Raw genomic sequence first — 16,708 nt, 5'->3', positions numbered from 1 at the left:
GACTCTGTGCCTGAGTGCATATAATAGCATGTCTGCCTGTACCACTGAGTGGTTCTGCCTTTCCTGGGGAATGCTGTCTGTGTCTGCCACTTGCAGGGTGTGCATGCATTACTCTTCTAGTTGCTGTTGGAAATGTTTGTGCATCTGTATCTGTGTATCCTCTGTGTGTGTGTACATGTGTGTGCTTGTGCACGTCTGCTTCGTCAACCCTCTTGGTGTCTGTGTAGAAAGGCATGGTAGAAAGATAATATCAGGTGGGAGCAGTCCATATGAGAGGGTGTAATACAGATGACATGTCTTGTTTTAGGAAAAGCTTGAAAGAAAAGTCTGTTGGAAAGGTTAGTGAATAGATCTGTCTTTCAGCTTGGATGTGCCTGTTCAAAGCTGCTGCAATGGTATATATAAAAACCATCTCAAAACATCTGCAGTACTGTCCCTGAACATGATGGGCACAGGGCAGCAATGAGGCTGCAGCGTGCACTCTGCATTTGTAGCTGTACACTGTTTGAACAGATGTTTTTCTTTTTATTGAGTTTTTTAATAATGGAGCTGATCTTTAGTCTCTAACCAGCTATTGATTGATTTTTCATCACCAGACAGGCACAGAGAGACACACAGAAAAACTTGGTTCATGCCCTGTTAAGTGGCTTACATGTCCGCCTGCTCGCCTGCCTGTCTGCCTTGTACACAGATACACACCTAGGCACCCACCCAGGCAAGCATACAACACCCCAAGGGACACACCAGCTACATAGCTACATGTGGCTGCATTTACATGTGACATGAGACATAAAACAAGATCTCTTAAATTAAGGTTGAGTCCCCTGGTCTCCACCATGCTGAGGTGGGACATTGTGAATACTGCTTGTAGCTCCATCTTTGTGCTTCACTCAGGGACTTTTCTGCAGATGTACCAGAGTAGCATGGTGTTTTACATATACCACATCATATGGCCAGTTGTGCCTAGGTTCAGGGAGAGACACACAAAAGAATTCATTTTATGCCTTGATTGTGGCTTTTGTCATGTTCATCTAGGCTCTTATGCACATTTCCATCTTCTGGGGTCAGGTCCAATTTACCTTATTTTCTTCTTTGCAAGTTTAAAAATAGAAGAGAGCAAAAGAATTACTGTTAGTGGTGTCCAGGAGTCAACATAACCTGGGAGCTACTGCCATGTACAGGCACCAGCCTCTTAAAGCATAAAGACAAAATCCTCCTTCACCGTCAGCAATGCAGATCTTTTATTTACACGGTGACAGTCCCTGTGCATGTTTCACACTCATGCTGTGTGCAAAACTCCCTGTCCCATTCCTGCAGAATGAATGCAGAATATGTAATTCAGATCTGCAGTGCAGGTGAGTGGTTTCCCAGAGCAGACCAAAGACGAAAATTGAGCCTCACGCATCTTTGTCAGCAATATCCAAGTGACACAGAACTGTACGTGTGTGCCTGTTCATGCCTGCTCACCCCATCCAGATTGGATATTTGCTCTAAGATTGCGCCGCAGTTCTTGTGGTCTGCTTTCCCTTAGTGCCAGTTGTGGCTTTGCTCTTTGTGGCAGTCAGGGGCTTGCAGGAGTGTTTTCTTTTTGAAACCTATATGCAACATGATGTGGTTGATTGGCTGTAGAATTCCAGAGACTGGCTCCCCTCCCTCAGCTGGTGCTGCATGGGTTCAGCAGAAAACTCAGCACCACCTCAGGATACCATCTGTCTATCTGCTTATGTCTATTTATCTTTTAATCTTTGTTCATTTTGTGTTTGTTCATCAACAGTAGAGTCCCTGTCTTTGTTTTCAGCTTGAAATAGAGCCTTTATGGGGAAAAATCCTGCAGAAGAGGAGCTGGAGAGGTAAAATATGGGCATATTCCTAGTGAACACAAGCTGAGCATTTCTGAGCACCACTGTTATTCTTTCCATAGCAATGAAGAGGTGCCGTGTACCTCATGGTAGAGAGTTCCTTTTTGCCATGCCTTTCCTCGAGTCCAATGGTTATGATTTCTCCCTTCCATGATTTGCTACTAGATCTCATTCTATAGGACCATCCTGATTTGTGAAGCAAAGAAGCAAACCCTAAAGTGGCAACAAAGATGAGGAGGAATCACCTGATTTGACTTTGCTTGCAGTGGCAGACTCAGCCTCCTGGTCTGGGAGCTCTGTGGTCTTTGTCTCTCAGTGCTGGACTCAGGAGTGGTGGTGGGACACCCTGAGCATCTGCCAGAGTCTTTCTTTGCCCATTCTTCTTCATTCTTACAAACCCTTTCCTTTCTGACACTAGGTTAGCGCCTTTTAAATTTCCTCATATATACATCAAAGGACAGAAAAAGATGTAACATGTTCAGTTCCATGACTCAGGTCAAAAATACCTGACTAACATGTTCCAGTTCATTAGCAACTGGTTCACATATTCCTTCACATAAATTTGTTAGGTACCTTATTAAAGGGGATTGCTGGCTTGCTCCTAGTACCTCTGTTGGAAGGCTCTTACAGGATTCCTTTGCCCAGATGGTTAGAAACCTCCTATTTGAAACCTTAGCTCCCATTACACACTAGAGGAGATGTACTGGACAAGAGCAGGGGGTGCTCCCTGTACCCATTTGGTGAGTTCTTAGCATCTTCTTGGATGCCTCAGGTCTGTGCAGATTCTGACAAATTCATTGCCAATGGATAGGTGGGACCCACCAGGACTAGAGAAGAGAGAGGCTGTTGTTCTCAGGGTAATGTTGCATGCTAGGACCAGTGCACCACCATGTTAAAACCTGATGCAGTTGTGGTTGATGGTGCACTTGGTGGGCTTCATATAGTACCTCTATATCTGTGTTTGAAGGAAATTTGTGTTGATTTCCTTCAAAACCTGTAGTCTGGCACCATGATGCGCAGGGGGCCGAATGACTGCAGGACGTGTGCCCTTAGTCATAGGGCGGCTGCAGGCATGTCTGAGTTGTAGTTGTCCTGTGGTCCTACTCTAAGTCCTGATTTCAAGCTCTCGGCTTTCCCAGTGAGGATGAGTACCCGGGCAGCCCAACATAGCCTATGCTAAGCCTAGGGTATTTTCTGTAATCGTAGGAATATAGGATACAATTGTTAGGTCATTGGAGGGAATCGTTGCTACTTTTTGCTTGTTCCATGAAAAAAAAAAAAACACAACCTGGTTATTCAGATGTGTTACAGTGGCAATAGAGTGGTTCATAGACACATTGAAATCCATGTCTGATACCATTTTTCAGATGCCTAGCACACGCTCCTGCCTAGAATGCAACATAGGTATAATCTGTTTAGTAGTTATCATCACATGCTTGTGTAATACTTTCAGTGAGATCAAACAGTTACGAAAGCCAAGCAACTGAGCCCCCAGAATAAAAAAAACCCTTCCTCATCCCATGAGCCACATAGATGGCTTCTATTTAAAACCAGTCCTCACAGAAGAGCACAAATTTTATCCTTGATGCTTGAAGTTCAAGTATTTACACAGGGAATTGAGACTCTTCACTTGTGGTTTTGGCAAAAGCTTCACACAAATGTTTTGCACTGGTGGTCTCTTAGCCATTTAAGATAAATGACAAAATCAAATGCAGTCCTTGCAAACTGGAGCAGTGGATGTTGTGCCAAGGATGAAGTATCCCCTTTTGCCTCGTGTAGCTGTCAGATCAACATGCAGGCCTAGTTTCTGAATCAGGACTCTCTAGGTGGAGAGGCTCCCTTGGAAAATGTTGCTTTTTTAGGGTTGGACACTGCAGCCACAGTGTAAGCTCCTTTAGAAATTTTTTCTAGAGTTGGAGGGAATGCAGATAGATATTTCTTCTTTCTGCCATGTTATTTGCGTGTATCTGCATGGCGCATATGCACACACAAGCAGATTCGCCACCATTAAAAAAAAGAGAGCATTTGCCAGAAGATACCCCCCAAGTAACACGTATATTTCCTGATCTAAATACAAGGGGAAACTGTGGTTTCTGATCTACCACTGTGTGGTAACTATTGGCAAATGCCAGCTTTTTAATGGTGACCACTCCACCGGATATCTTCATTTAGAAGCTGCCCTTGATGAGTAGCTACCCTTTATTTAATAATTAAGTGCCAGGCATAGTTTTAAATGAAGGGGGCGGGATTCTTGGTGGATGTAAAGTGATGCTGTTTGCTTGACTTCCCTTTAAACTCTGCTAAGTTGCACCAGCCAAAACTGTGAGTCCTACCTGATTCTGTGTGTGTGTTTGTGCATATCTGTATTTGTGCAGGTGTATATTGATATTTAAGACTTGTGTCTTAGTTTTTCAAAGCTGTGGAGCTCAGTTTGGACTAGTGCCAGGAGCAGGAGAAAACTCTTCTAAGTACAGCTTGTAAATGGCAGGTGATTCCTAGAGGGGTTAAAAAGAAATAACATGGTTGGAGGTTACAGTATCATCTTTTAGCTACCAGGAGCGAGGTTGCTCCCTCCTTCGCAGGCTCAATAGGGAAGCAGCCTGCATAGCTGGGGCATGCAAAATGCGCAACTGGCCGCAGCTGAAGCAGCACAGCAGCCGCCAGTGCTTCCTTCTGGGAGTTCGGCTCCTGGCATCTCACTGAAGCCATTTGAGCTCGAAGTCACCGCATTTTGTCCAGGCTGGTGCGTGGAGCGTGCTTCAATAGCGGCTCGGCAGAACGCCTGCTCAGTTTTGTGTCGGCTCAATGCATTAACACATTAACATAAACAATAATCCCCCTTTTGATTCAGTTCCTGAGCAGGTGCCGGTGGTGATGTCCACTGTCTCTGTCTCTGCTCTGTGCCACGGCCAGTCACCCCCCTCCATAGCAATTTTTCCCCATTCTGTGCCCCCCCCCCCCCCCAGGCCCCCAGCTCTGGTTTGCAGGTCCCCGAGGTCTTTTCTTGCTCTTCCCCCACCTGGTGTGAGCGTGCCAGCCTCAGCCAGACCCAGAGAGAGGCTCAGACCAAGTGTGTCGCGCGTTAGGCAGCCCGCACCCGCCTCGCCTGTTTCCCCTGATGATGCCTCCTGTGTCCCTTCAGACTTAGATCCAACTGACAGTTTTTTCTATTGTTTTTTCTCCAGGGCCGTCCAGGCCTGCAAACCTGCTGGGGGCTCCCATAGCTGCCTCCTCCCACCCTCACACATCCGTGATCACGTCACCTCTCCGCGCACTGGCCTCCCTCCCGCCCTGCCTTAGCCTGCCCTGCTGTGGTGCACGTGCAGTCTCAGTTGGCGGGACTCAGACTGAGATTCAGACTGAGACGTCAGGCACATTTGGATGTCATTGTCAGTTGTCAGGTAATAGAAACATTTTTTTTTGTTGCTATCTGAAGGTCAGTAGTGCTGCCAAGTGATGTCGTCTTTGCTGTGGGAGAGCTGCCTTCGCTGGGTCATGTGGGGAAGGCAGAGAAAATGTCCTTAACGACCCCCTTTCCCTCCCTTCTTCCCTCTCCATCCTGGTGGAGGATGGGGAGCGGGAAAGGGCCTGCGACTCCTTCCATTTCCACATCCCTCCCCTCCTGCCTGCCCACCATCAGCTGTCACCAGTGGCCACTGCTGGGCTGTTTGTGCCACGTTGTGAGCAAATGTTTGAGAGTCCTCACAGAACGTGATACCCCAGTATCAAGATTTCATCTCTCTGGGGTGTTTATTTAAAGCTTAATTGGATAACATTTAACATCTGAGGCTGGTTTGTTGTTTTTTTTTTTCCTCCCTAACCATTTGTATTAAAAGCTCTCCTCTGCATCCATGTGCGTGTAGGATGTATGTGCTCCATGCCATTGTCTCCCTTGCTTTGAGGAAACGCTCCTTGGTAACTTGCCATGGATCCCTTGCCTCTCCCCTGTCAGCTTTTCTTTCCCTTTATTCCTTTTGGATGCCTGACTTTTGTCACCGCAAGGAGGGGAAAGTGATGTGGAAATGAGGGTGTACCAAGCTAGCCAAAGAGGACACGGACATATTGTTGCCAGACCCCATAATTTCAGACCCAGCAATCTCTTTGAAATCAGTGGGTGTTTCAGAGCGTGGCTCAGTTGCAAGACTGGGTCTATGGTGAGCTGCGGGCTGGAGAGGTGAAAATGGGGAGTGCTTAAAGGAAAATGCAGCCGTGGCAAAATCCACAAGTGTTTACGGAGTCTCACTGTGGTGGGCCAAACCCTGCAGCCCTCATTCATGCTAACATGCATGGAGTTTTAACAGGGAGTTCCCAGAACGGTGCTGGATAAATGATGCGTGAGGACCGGAGGATTTAGAGAGACAGCAACAACTGTCAGGAGAAAAGCCTTTGGGAAATTGCTTCTCATGCCCTCCTGAAGCTGGCAAAACTTTGCTGCACTCAGCTGTTCCTTCCGCAGGCAGTGGTACCACATGGCTGCAGTACGCTGTATTTTATGGTAATGTCCTTGTGCATCTCTCATTGTAATAGAGCAAGACAAAAGCAAGAAATTTAAATTTGTATCTTGGAAGCCCTTGGTCCTGAAAGATGAATGTTCTCAGGAGGAGGCTGAGAGCGTGCTGCAGGATCCCTTTTCGACCCTGGGTAAAGCTCAAGGCATGTGAGGAAGGCTCCTGTGCCTCCTGGGAGAGGCTCGGCCTGCACCCTGCCACTTGCGCCAGGATGTAGGAGTGGGCTTGCAACAATGCGCTGTGTGATGTGGTGCAGTCAGTGCATCCATGGGATCTGGTTAGATTTCCTAATTCAAACTGCCATATTAAGTGTGTGGGGATGCTGTTTTAATAAGGCTGTGCTTCATCAGCCTCAGCAAATTGTCCAGCTTGCCTGAGACAGGTGCAGAGAAGGGCTCTTCCAAAAGTGAGTGCTGGATCAGAAACTAAGATAGCTGCTGTACCTCCCCAGTTTCTTCCTCTGTGCCACCAGTAATCCAAACTGGAACTGACTGATATTTTGCTGTTCTCTGTCTTCACTGGTGCAATATGCACACAGGTGCTTTTAGTAGGCAGGTAGTTCTAACAGTGAACTGGATGCCCTGGTTCCCTGTTGCTTCTGATGCCAGCAGCTTGTGGGGAGGGAAGCAAGTACAACTAAAAATAGAAAAGGAAGGAAGGAATAACTTATTAAAGAACGTGGGAAGGCAAGGCTTTTGTACTTTCCGTACTTTGAGTTCTCACTGTGGATTTGTGCACTGTGAATTTTCAGAATTGCCTGTTTGCTGGGAGAGTGATGCCAGCTCTGTGGAGAGAGAGATGTGTTATCATGGCTTCCTGTAATTACTGCTGCAGTCTGTGGCACTTAGAGAATAGGTTATATCAAAGAGCATGCTAACATGTTTATGACAGTAGTTGGTCAAGGTCTGCTTGGAAGAAACATTTTCTTCCCTTGAAAAAAGAGATTATATCTACTTAACCCTTTCTTAGCTCCCATAGTAATCACTGTATATGAGACTGCACATGGTTTAAACTCTGTGGCAAGGGTTATGGGATCTTTCTAGCTCCCAGAAGGTTTTGTGGAAATGAAAGAAAAGTGAATTCTTTGTGCCGGCTAATAATCTAGTGATGATCCCTGCATTGTGCCCTCTCTTTTTAATATAGACATTTACAACAGTCACTTGCTCCCGCTTTAGAGATCTGCTTGTCTTTCTGACTTGATTAGCCTTTTATTCTGTCAGCCCTGTTCTTGCTTCTGAGGAATTGTTTCCTTCTTTGAACAAAAGCCATCATCAGTTCCCGCCTCTCCTCCTCCTTCATCATTTCTTACCTTTCCTGTTTTTCAGCATTCATTTAAGTCAGGACCTGGAGTTTTTCTGTGCAGTTCTCAAGGAGGCTGTGACTCTGAAGGCTTGAAGTTGCAGGTACTCCCAAATCTCTGCTGGGCACTCACAAATCAGACCCTCAGGAGTCCCAGCAGTTTTGTCATGGAGAATCTAAACTTCTGGCTGCCAGTGGGATTTGAGGTACATGTGTGAGAAAACTCCATTTGGAAATCTCTGACCAAGATAAGAACAATTGCCTGGAATGCTGAGTAACGTTCAGTCATGCACAGGGGAAGTCATGCTGCTTCATCCAGACCTGTTTGTGATTTTTAGAAATCGTGCTGGTAGTAATTTCTATCACAGTAAATAATGCTGGGAAGACCACTTGGGTGTCGAGCATACTGCTTGGCTGGTGCTGGTCCTGGTCCCCTCTATCTTTGTTCAGTCGTTTTTGTTCAGGGCACCACAGGATGAAGAATTTGCTAGTAAAGGTGTGTGTTTTTCCATGTGATTAAAAAAATATATATATATATCTACCACTGGAACAATCTCTCTCAGTCTCTTTATTATTTTTTTTTTTTTTTTGTCTCAGAGGCTTCTGTCTGTTGAATTGGGTTCTCCTGTTTAAATGTTTTTAGTGCCTATTTAATTAGAAGTTGGAAGAGAGTCATGAAATTCACAGGGTTGTGTAGCTTGGAACTAAAATATAAATGGGCAGAGCATTCATTTTGCTTTACCCCTTGCCAGATTAGGGTGCTTTTTTGAGCCTGGTTTTTATTTAATTTCAGTGAATTGCAACTGCTCAGAGTAACTGTAAAACACACACTTTTTTTTTTGCATAACAGAGGCATGCAAATGATTGTTGAGAGATGTAATTATGTAAAGAAAAGTATATGCCTGTATGCAGGCACATATACATTGCAATGCTTTTTGTGGGGCTATTTTTTCACAATACATCTTCATAAGGCTGTTTTTATGATGCTGATTTATTAATATTGTACATTAAGGCTTAAATTGTCAAAGCTGCCTAAGAGATTTGGATGCCCCTTTCCCATTAAAGTTAACGAGAAATGAGCTTTAAAAATCTCAGCGCAGAAGTGCGTGGCACTTTACAGTGTGCTCTCCAAAGAAAGGAGTCCCTGCCCTGAAGATACTACAGTGCAAAAGCTCCCAAAATGGAATTCTAATCAGCATAAGACAATGGGGACTGTAATGGCACAGATAATAATTTATCCCCTATGCCACAATTCAGATATATACCTGATCCAAGATCTTTGGACCTGGGCCCATGAGTGAGGTTTTTATATACCTCTGTAAAGATAATTAAATCTGTCCAATACACATATATTCAGCTATCCAGTGAAACTGCTTACTTCCCACATGTAGGTTGATGGAAGAAGGTGGAAAGCCATTACGATACTTAGTTGCATATATAAAAACAGCATGTGGGCACTGACAGCAGTGATTAATGGACATGGCTGTGAAGTTTTAAGGTCTAAAACAGAGAAACGCATGGGGCCATAGCAGAGAAGACAGGAACAAGCTCCTGTTATTTCAAGGAATCAACTGTATTAGTCATTAGGATGTTTTGAAAATCATGCAGTCATCTTGTAAAGTTAATATCAGTTTACTTGGCTACTGAAATTCTACTTACAGCGCCATTTAACAAGTCTGGTGTTTTCTTAACAAATGTTAAAGTGCCAGTACAGAAAAAGAAGTACCTGTAAGTAAATAATAGGTTTAAAAAGAATACTTTTCCCTCCTTCAATTATATCCCTGTATTCATTGTGTTGGTTTTAAAATGGAGTCAGCCAATAAGAAGAGCTAGATTAGACCACCCTGCTGTAAAAATCTTGATGCAATTAATACAGTCTGTCTAGAAAGCAGTATTATTTCAAAAACTTTTATGTTAATGATATAGTATGCACTCAGCACATTTCTTACTAGAATGAGAAGCAAGCTTTTGTTCACTCCAGACTGTGTTGTATTAACACAGGAGGATCAATGGAAAACAAAACAGTAATCAGAGTGGAGAATGCAAACTCACCCAGCAAAAACCTTCAACTCATCAAGTCCAGAAGTCCAGGATGATGGCTAGTACTCTACTCTTCATATTTTGTTGAGTAGAATCTCAAAAAAAAAAAAAAAAAGAAGAATGAAGAGTCCACTAACACTTGATATCTGGTCAGCACTGAATGCTTTTTTGAGAGGATAGAGGGGAACTGGGTATATGTGTCTGAGGGCAAAGACCTGTAGTTTCCCTGAGACCCTTTGTAAATGTATCTTTTCATCTTGCTGCATAAAGAAGAGGTTTGCATAAAGTAGGGGCTAACATTCAGGAGACATGGCCCTATCAGTCATGGTTACATGTGTTTATTTGTTTTAGTGAAATAGTTAATGCATGCTACAGTGGAACTGACTTTGTAGACAGTACTTACAGAGTGCAGGGGTGTGTGAGATGTATATACTACAAACGGTAATGCATCAGTCTGAGTGCATGCATCCATCGTTTCATCTATCAATCTATGTGTTCATCCATCTATCTGAGTATTAAAATCATATGCGACCTGTCTGTCTATGCAGCTCTCCATCTCACCAGATATTAAAATCAGATTCAAACTCAAAATAGATGGATCTAATCACAAACTGATTTTTTGACTGAATGGTGTGTTTTTCAAGATGCAATGAAGAGACCTTAAGACAGCAAAGAGGCAACTAAAATTAGGGTGCTGCATGGGACAGTGGCATTGGCAGTTCGAGCATGGCTGAGGCTTTGTTCTAGACAGATGCCCGATCAGTATGACTTTGTAAGTCCTAATTATGTCAAGTTAAGAACCAGCAGGAGCAATAATGATATTTAAAGGTGCTTTAAAGTGGATGCCTGCCATTTCCAGACATACCAGGAAAAAATAAAAGTCCTTAATTACAATATTAACGGATGGAACTGAATCTGATAATCTCGGGACAAAAGAATTTAAGGCAACATTGCCTGCAGTGAAGACAATGCCTTCAACATTGAGAGAGTTAACTCGATCGCATACCACTATGATGAGCCCGAGAGTCTGAACTCTTCAAACGCTCCAAATGGAGAGCTAAATCAAAGAATCCTGTTTCAAATCCATCCAAGATGTTGCTGTTTTTCTCCTCTGACAGGAGAAACATTTGGAAGTGCAGTTTCTTTCTTTTTTTATAGCTGTCTTAAAAAGGAGTTTGGATGTTTAGCACAGCTGGTGCTCATTACATTATGCACTATCAATAAAATAGCATGTGTAATTAATTTTTAATGCAGTGCTGTATGCAGTGCTTTAAAGCAGTTACTGTATGGGGAGAGCTGACACCGGTCACTGACATCAGAAATATTGAAATAGAGGGCTAGATTTTGCATTTTTAAAGGGTGTATGTGTGAGTGGGGGAAGGATAATTCCCAGCCCACAATTCTCTAGCCACAATCAAATTTAAAAATATAGGGACAAGATGGATGAAGGTGATTTTATAATTTGCTTATTGGAATGAACAGATTTATTTCCTTTTAGAGTTTGCTGAGTGATGGCTGGGTTAGGAATAGGTGACTTTGGAGTATAGGTAAGCACCAGGGGACAACACAGCAACTGATCCATCTTTGTTAAAGCACAAACAGACTTTGGTGGTATCAGGTGGGAGATGAGGCAAAAGAGGAGGTTATGAGAAAGCAAGCAAAAGACATTTCTGTTCTGTCTCATTGAGTTTTGTGGTTTTATTTCATTTATTTATTTATTTCTTTACAGGGCTCCTTTCTTGTGCCTTGTTCCCATTACTAAAACCTCCTTTTTTACCCTTTTACCTCTTTTTTTACTTGATTCATTATATGTTTGGGAGTATCAGTAGTTTGGAAGGGAGAGAGCAGCTTGGTTACAAAAAGGCACCACTGATAGTAAGGTGCCTGCTGCTTTGGCAGAAGACCCAAATAAATCACGGGGTCTTCTTTTGGTGTTTGTGCAGTACTTTCCAGAAGACGCCAGCATAAATAAAGACTGCTTTAATGGGGCTTTTTACAGGCAAGGTTTGGGCACTACCGTAGCTTTGAGCAGCCATTTTGTCCAGAAACACCTTGGTTGTCCAAAGGAGGAGCAGACCTGTTCTTGAAGTTGTAGTATGATGCCTGTTCATATTCAGCAAAGAGACAGGAATGGCTTTCATGTTTCTGCAGCAGAGTAACCAGCAGGGATGGTTTGTAGGATAGGATAGGATAGGACCACCCTCTCTCTGCTGCCACCTCCTTCCCACCCTTTTCAGGGAGTTGAATGCCTCTTGGTGAACACTTCCTAAAAGGAGAAGAAATCAGATGCAGGAAGAGAAGGAAGGAAGCAATCACCTACAAAGCGATAAAATTAAGGGTAGTGTTTGTCAGGTGCCTTGACTTTTGGTTGAGCAATGCACCAGCTTTCTGAGAGGTGTTTGTTTGGGTTTTTTTTTTAATACACATTCACGAGGCATAAATGTTTGCAATTATTCTTTCTTTCAGTAAATTTCCATTAATTTGTACATAGCATATGCTAAACAGTTCACTTGTACAGGCTCACCTGGCATATTCAGGATGGAGTTTTCTCCTGCCCCTTCAGCAGTAGCTTTTTGTCATCACTTTTCTTCTTTCTAATAGATATTTGCGGATGTGTTTGTCTGTCTGAGCCAGGAAGTGAATTGGGCTGTTCAGCTTGTGAGAACAGAGATAAATCTCTTGTATACAAATATAATGCTCAGCGTCAAAGTAGGGCAAGTCATGGTGTATGGTATAGGTAGCTGCAATGAGAACCACTCTTAGTTCACAAGCCAGAGTGGGAAAAGTGGAGGCAACAGTGTGGCGCTGTACATTTTGTAATGAAATAGCTTTATGTTATTTTATCTAGAGGAATTGGATCACATATTCCTGGGGTGGCTCAGGTTTAGGCCAGAGAGCTGCAGAAAAAATTACCCTGTGTCCCTCCAGAGCTGCCTAATTCAGAGGCCCGGGGTTCTTTTTTCTTTGTTGAGTGCTTCATAAAAATAGATAAAAGTAAGAGTTCTGTGCTCAGATGGGATGCTTTATGTTCAGAAAGGGATTTGAGTCAAAGAAGCCATGCTGATGCACCTCGTGTGTGCCCCACTGGGCTCCTGTGTGCTGCATGTTGGTCCTTCTTTCTGCTGAGCAGTAAACAGCTGAACAACTGTTAGCAACATACGTTTTTATGCTGTTTGCTTTCTTTTGGACAGGCTTTTCCCAAGCATTTTTGCAGTGTGTACAGAAATCTGGTAGGCTAGAGTATGGTACATGCCTTTGCTATCTTTATTTCCCTCCTGGTTTTGTCTTAATCAAACCACTTCTGTGTTCCTCTTCCAGCTAACACAACCTGCTATAGCACAGGCTGGGGAAGCCAGGTTCAATGAGTCAGTAAAACATGCATTTGGAAGGAAACAAGCAAAAATCCCACATAGCAAAGGCTTACATTTTTTATGAATTCAGCTGTAAGAGTCAGAGGTCCTGGGACTTCTGGAATGAGGTTAATGCAGGCACTAAGCAAGGCGGTGGGGAGACACAGGTGCTGGAATCACACCATGAAATGGTGCGTTCTAAATTATTGTCTTTACTATTAACATAAAGAATCTCTGGTTAGAGAGAGGCCAGTTTGCACAACATACCTGCAGCTTTTATGATTGTTTAAATGTCACTTAGCTATTTGGAGCCAACTGTAAATGTATTATTTTCAGTACATCCCCTGGCAATATGAGGGGAGCATCCTGTCCTTTCCGTGTGTCAGACTGTTTCATGGCATGTCCTGTATTGACCTAGATTATTTCATGTGAGACCCAGATCTAAACCTGATCTTTACATCTCTTCCATGGCTGCGTGACAAGCATGATGCTTCCAGGGTATGCTATACCATGCTAGCAGCCCACTGATGGCTGGGTTAGGGACTGCCTGGGGATGCATAGTTGAGCATCTTTCTGTGAGGTGTTTTCTGACTTCAGTGGTGTTGTACTGTTGTGCCAGCTATGAACATTGTCTATGGAATTCAGGAATGTACAGAGATTTAGGTAAGAATCAGATACATACCATTAAAACTGTCCACTGTGATAAGGTTGGAAAACAAAAATTCAAGGAATCAAGTAAGACCTCAGCATAGTGCTAGCACCCTTTGCCTGCAGGGAAACTATTTTTCAGTTTGCATCTTCTAGCAGATATTTGGGTTATTTTTTCCTCCCCTCTGTTTGAACAGGGAGAGAGCAAGTTCATTTATTATGGCACAGCCAGGCTTATAATGCAAACTCTGTTCAAAAATTAGGTCTGAGTGTTTACGGATTGATTAATCCAAATCCGTTATAAAAATGTGTGAACTGTTGATTAAACTGGGAACAGGATCATTGTGGTTTTGCCTACAGTGAGGGCAAGATTAATGAGCAACTTTATCTTTCTGCAAAACCTCATATAAAATATAATAATAATAATATATTCTTTTCCTGTTCTTTTCTGGTTTCTCCTTCAACTGACCATACCTCCACTGTAGATTTGAGGTAGCAACTTAAAAGCTCTATTGACTATTGAAGCCAAATATTTTACTGTCATTATCAATAGATACATAGAATAGTTGTAAAATAATCCTGTGAAATTGCTGTAAACTCTCTGCCAATTTCCTTCGTACTTTCTCTGCACGTTCTCCACGAGGAGCAGTGTGAAAGCTGCAGCAGTGCTAGCTCCTGCCTCCACCACTACTGTCAACGTTCATTAATGCAGTTGAGCACACTCATAAACGTCTGAGCTGTTCCCATATTTAGAGCTCTCTAGCCATCAGATCTTCTCTTTTGACTGAAAACCCGGTGATCAGGGTTTGAGGTGGCTGCTTGAGGTATAATTTTAATTCTGTGTCCTGGTATCATCCAGAGCTGTAATGAAGAGTGTGTGGGAGACAGCAGCATTATTGCCTTAGGTGGTTTGCTCCTTGCCCTTTCCCTTTAAGCTTGCCAGGCCATATTTTGTGATTATAAACTGAGATTTCTTAAATTTGTTTTCTCCTTAATAGGTAAAGATGAGTGAATGCTGTTTCTCACTTTCTCCTCACTCTTCCTTCACAGATGTCTTTGCTCTTTGGGGCCAGCTGGGACTACTGGGGAGGTATTACCCATGGGATTTCTTTGCCCCAGGGTTAGATTTGCCTCTCTGCATGGCAGCCCAGGGCTGGATTGCAATATAGCTCCTTCTCAGCAAGTTTCAGTGAGTCACCATCCTGCTTGTTAGGCTGTCTGATGGGAAGAGGCTTTCTCTGCCTGTGGCCACCCCACCTGTGGAACTTCTCCCTGTCTGCACCTTTCTCTTCCCCTGCTCTGCCACAAACATTCATAGTTCTTTCTGTGTTTAAAATATCATTTAAATTTTGCCATCAGGTAGGTCCTTCATTCATTGCTGTCACTGCCAGTAGTCCCTGCAGTAAGTTACAGCATTTTTTCCTGAAAATCAAGTCCAAAGTGAATTTGCTGGATTTTGTGTTTTGATTTTTAACTTCTTATTTTTTTTTTAAGTGGAAATGACTGCTGAAAGTAAACACAGCGTGCAATGGACAGACTTACTGGGGTAGCATGAATTTCCTTAATAAGCTGGGGTATACGTGTGCGCACGCGCATGTGTGTTTTTTCCCCCGTAAACCTTGCAATAAGGGTGCTGTCTCTTTAAATCCTAACTCAAACTTTACTGGCGATTTTACAGAGCCTGGTTTCATTTATAGTGGAGCCAGACTTGCTGTGTGAGAGCCGTCCGCATGCTGGAATTAGTCTTAAGCTTGCTTCTGTGGCGTTGCCAAATTCCATGTTTGTGTTTTATTTAGAATTCTTTTCACGGCCAGTCGAATCTGTTCAGGCACACATAAGCAGTGTTGCGCCCCATGGAGAAAATAAGCAAGTTTGCGTTTTCTTTGGCATAGGCCATGGCCACAAAAGACTGCGGTCTAAAAAAACATTTTTTAAAAGCTATTTTAACCCATAACAGATGTATAAAGCAGGCACACGCATGCCAGCTTCCTTAGTTTTAATTAAAAAATAATTACAGCTTTAATGGGATGCTAGTGACAAATTTGGATGAATGGTGGGTGACATTATCTCAAGGCTTGCTTCAACTTATAAATTAGTGCATTTCTCTTGGCCAGTGGTACAGATGAAATTAAACGAAGGAGCAGATTAATATTTCTTAAAGTTACATTGAACCAAATGAAAAATCAAATCAAATAAACCAAGGCCCCTTCCTCCCTCTCTTGCTCAGATTCCTGTTTGCATGAGATCACAGAACATGCAGGAAAGGTTATTTTCCCTGGCTGATAAATGATCTGGCTAACGATAAACTGAGCATAGGTTTGCCAGATACCTGTTCCTTTTGTAATTTCACATTGGTAGCCACATTGCCAAATTATTGTGATTAATGTCAGCAGGCGCGTCTATTTATAACCACATCTAACTAGCTAACATAGTACCTCCAAGCCAGGAAATCTTAAATATAAAACAATCCCTACATGCTGCATGTTGCAATGGTTCTCTCTCCATACCTCAGCTAACTGCCTCCCTTTTGGGCTGCAATGCTGGCTGCGATCCTTCACATCTTTAGGCTATTTTCAATTTGGGGCTTTTAAGGCTAACCAGAACTGGGCTAGATGTACAGGCTTGCACAGGTAACAACAGTTTATATTTCTGAAGAAATAAACAAAGAAGTAATAAACATGTAATAAGCTAACCCCAGATGGTATCTCTGCTGTTACTATGGTCAGGTGCATGCAGAGCTGGGGAAGCGAGAGGGAAGGATCAGCATGGGAGGCTGTGGATATTGAAGGAGAAGGAGAGGTCTGACGGAGTCACTGGAAAAAGCGTATGCCCTCTTTCCATGCAAGCCTCCATCCCACCTGTGGACACCCTAAACAGGTGCTGAGAGGAGATGTGACAAAGCAGAACAATTTTGCAAGGTGTGCAGCAGAGCCCCATTTCCTCTGGACTTGCTTGTCCTACCTGGGTGCTTTCCAGCAGCAAAGGCAGCCCAGTGCAGGATGGG

General features: G+C 43.3%; 1 protein-coding gene across 4 annotated transcripts in view; it reads left to right on the top strand.

Moving 5' to 3' along the window:
* The window catches only part of BCL11B (BCL11 transcription factor B), a 96,633-nt gene that overhangs the window by 37,540 nt on the left and 42,385 nt on the right, over positions 1 to 16,708 (top strand). For 2 of the 4 annotated variants that reach the window (XM_062627871.1, XM_062627873.1), the window contains exon 3: positions 5,045 to 5,260. The exons of the other annotated variants lie outside the window; for them this stretch is intronic. In XM_062627871.1, coding sequence (XP_062483855.1) covers positions 5,045 to 5,260 — 216 coding nt within the window. The remainder of the gene's footprint in view (positions 1 to 5,044; positions 5,261 to 16,708) is intronic. 4 annotated transcript variants of the gene reach the window in all.

This window comes from Pezoporus occidentalis, unplaced genomic scaffold (genome assembly GCF_034315485.1).
Source record: "Pezoporus occidentalis ecotype Australia unplaced genomic scaffold, CSIRO_AGI_Poc_V1 ctg31, whole genome shotgun sequence".
Taxonomy (NCBI): Eukaryota; Metazoa; Chordata; class Aves; order Psittaciformes; family Psittacidae; genus Pezoporus; species Pezoporus occidentalis.
This window is presented reverse-complemented; position numbering and strand designations above follow the sequence as displayed.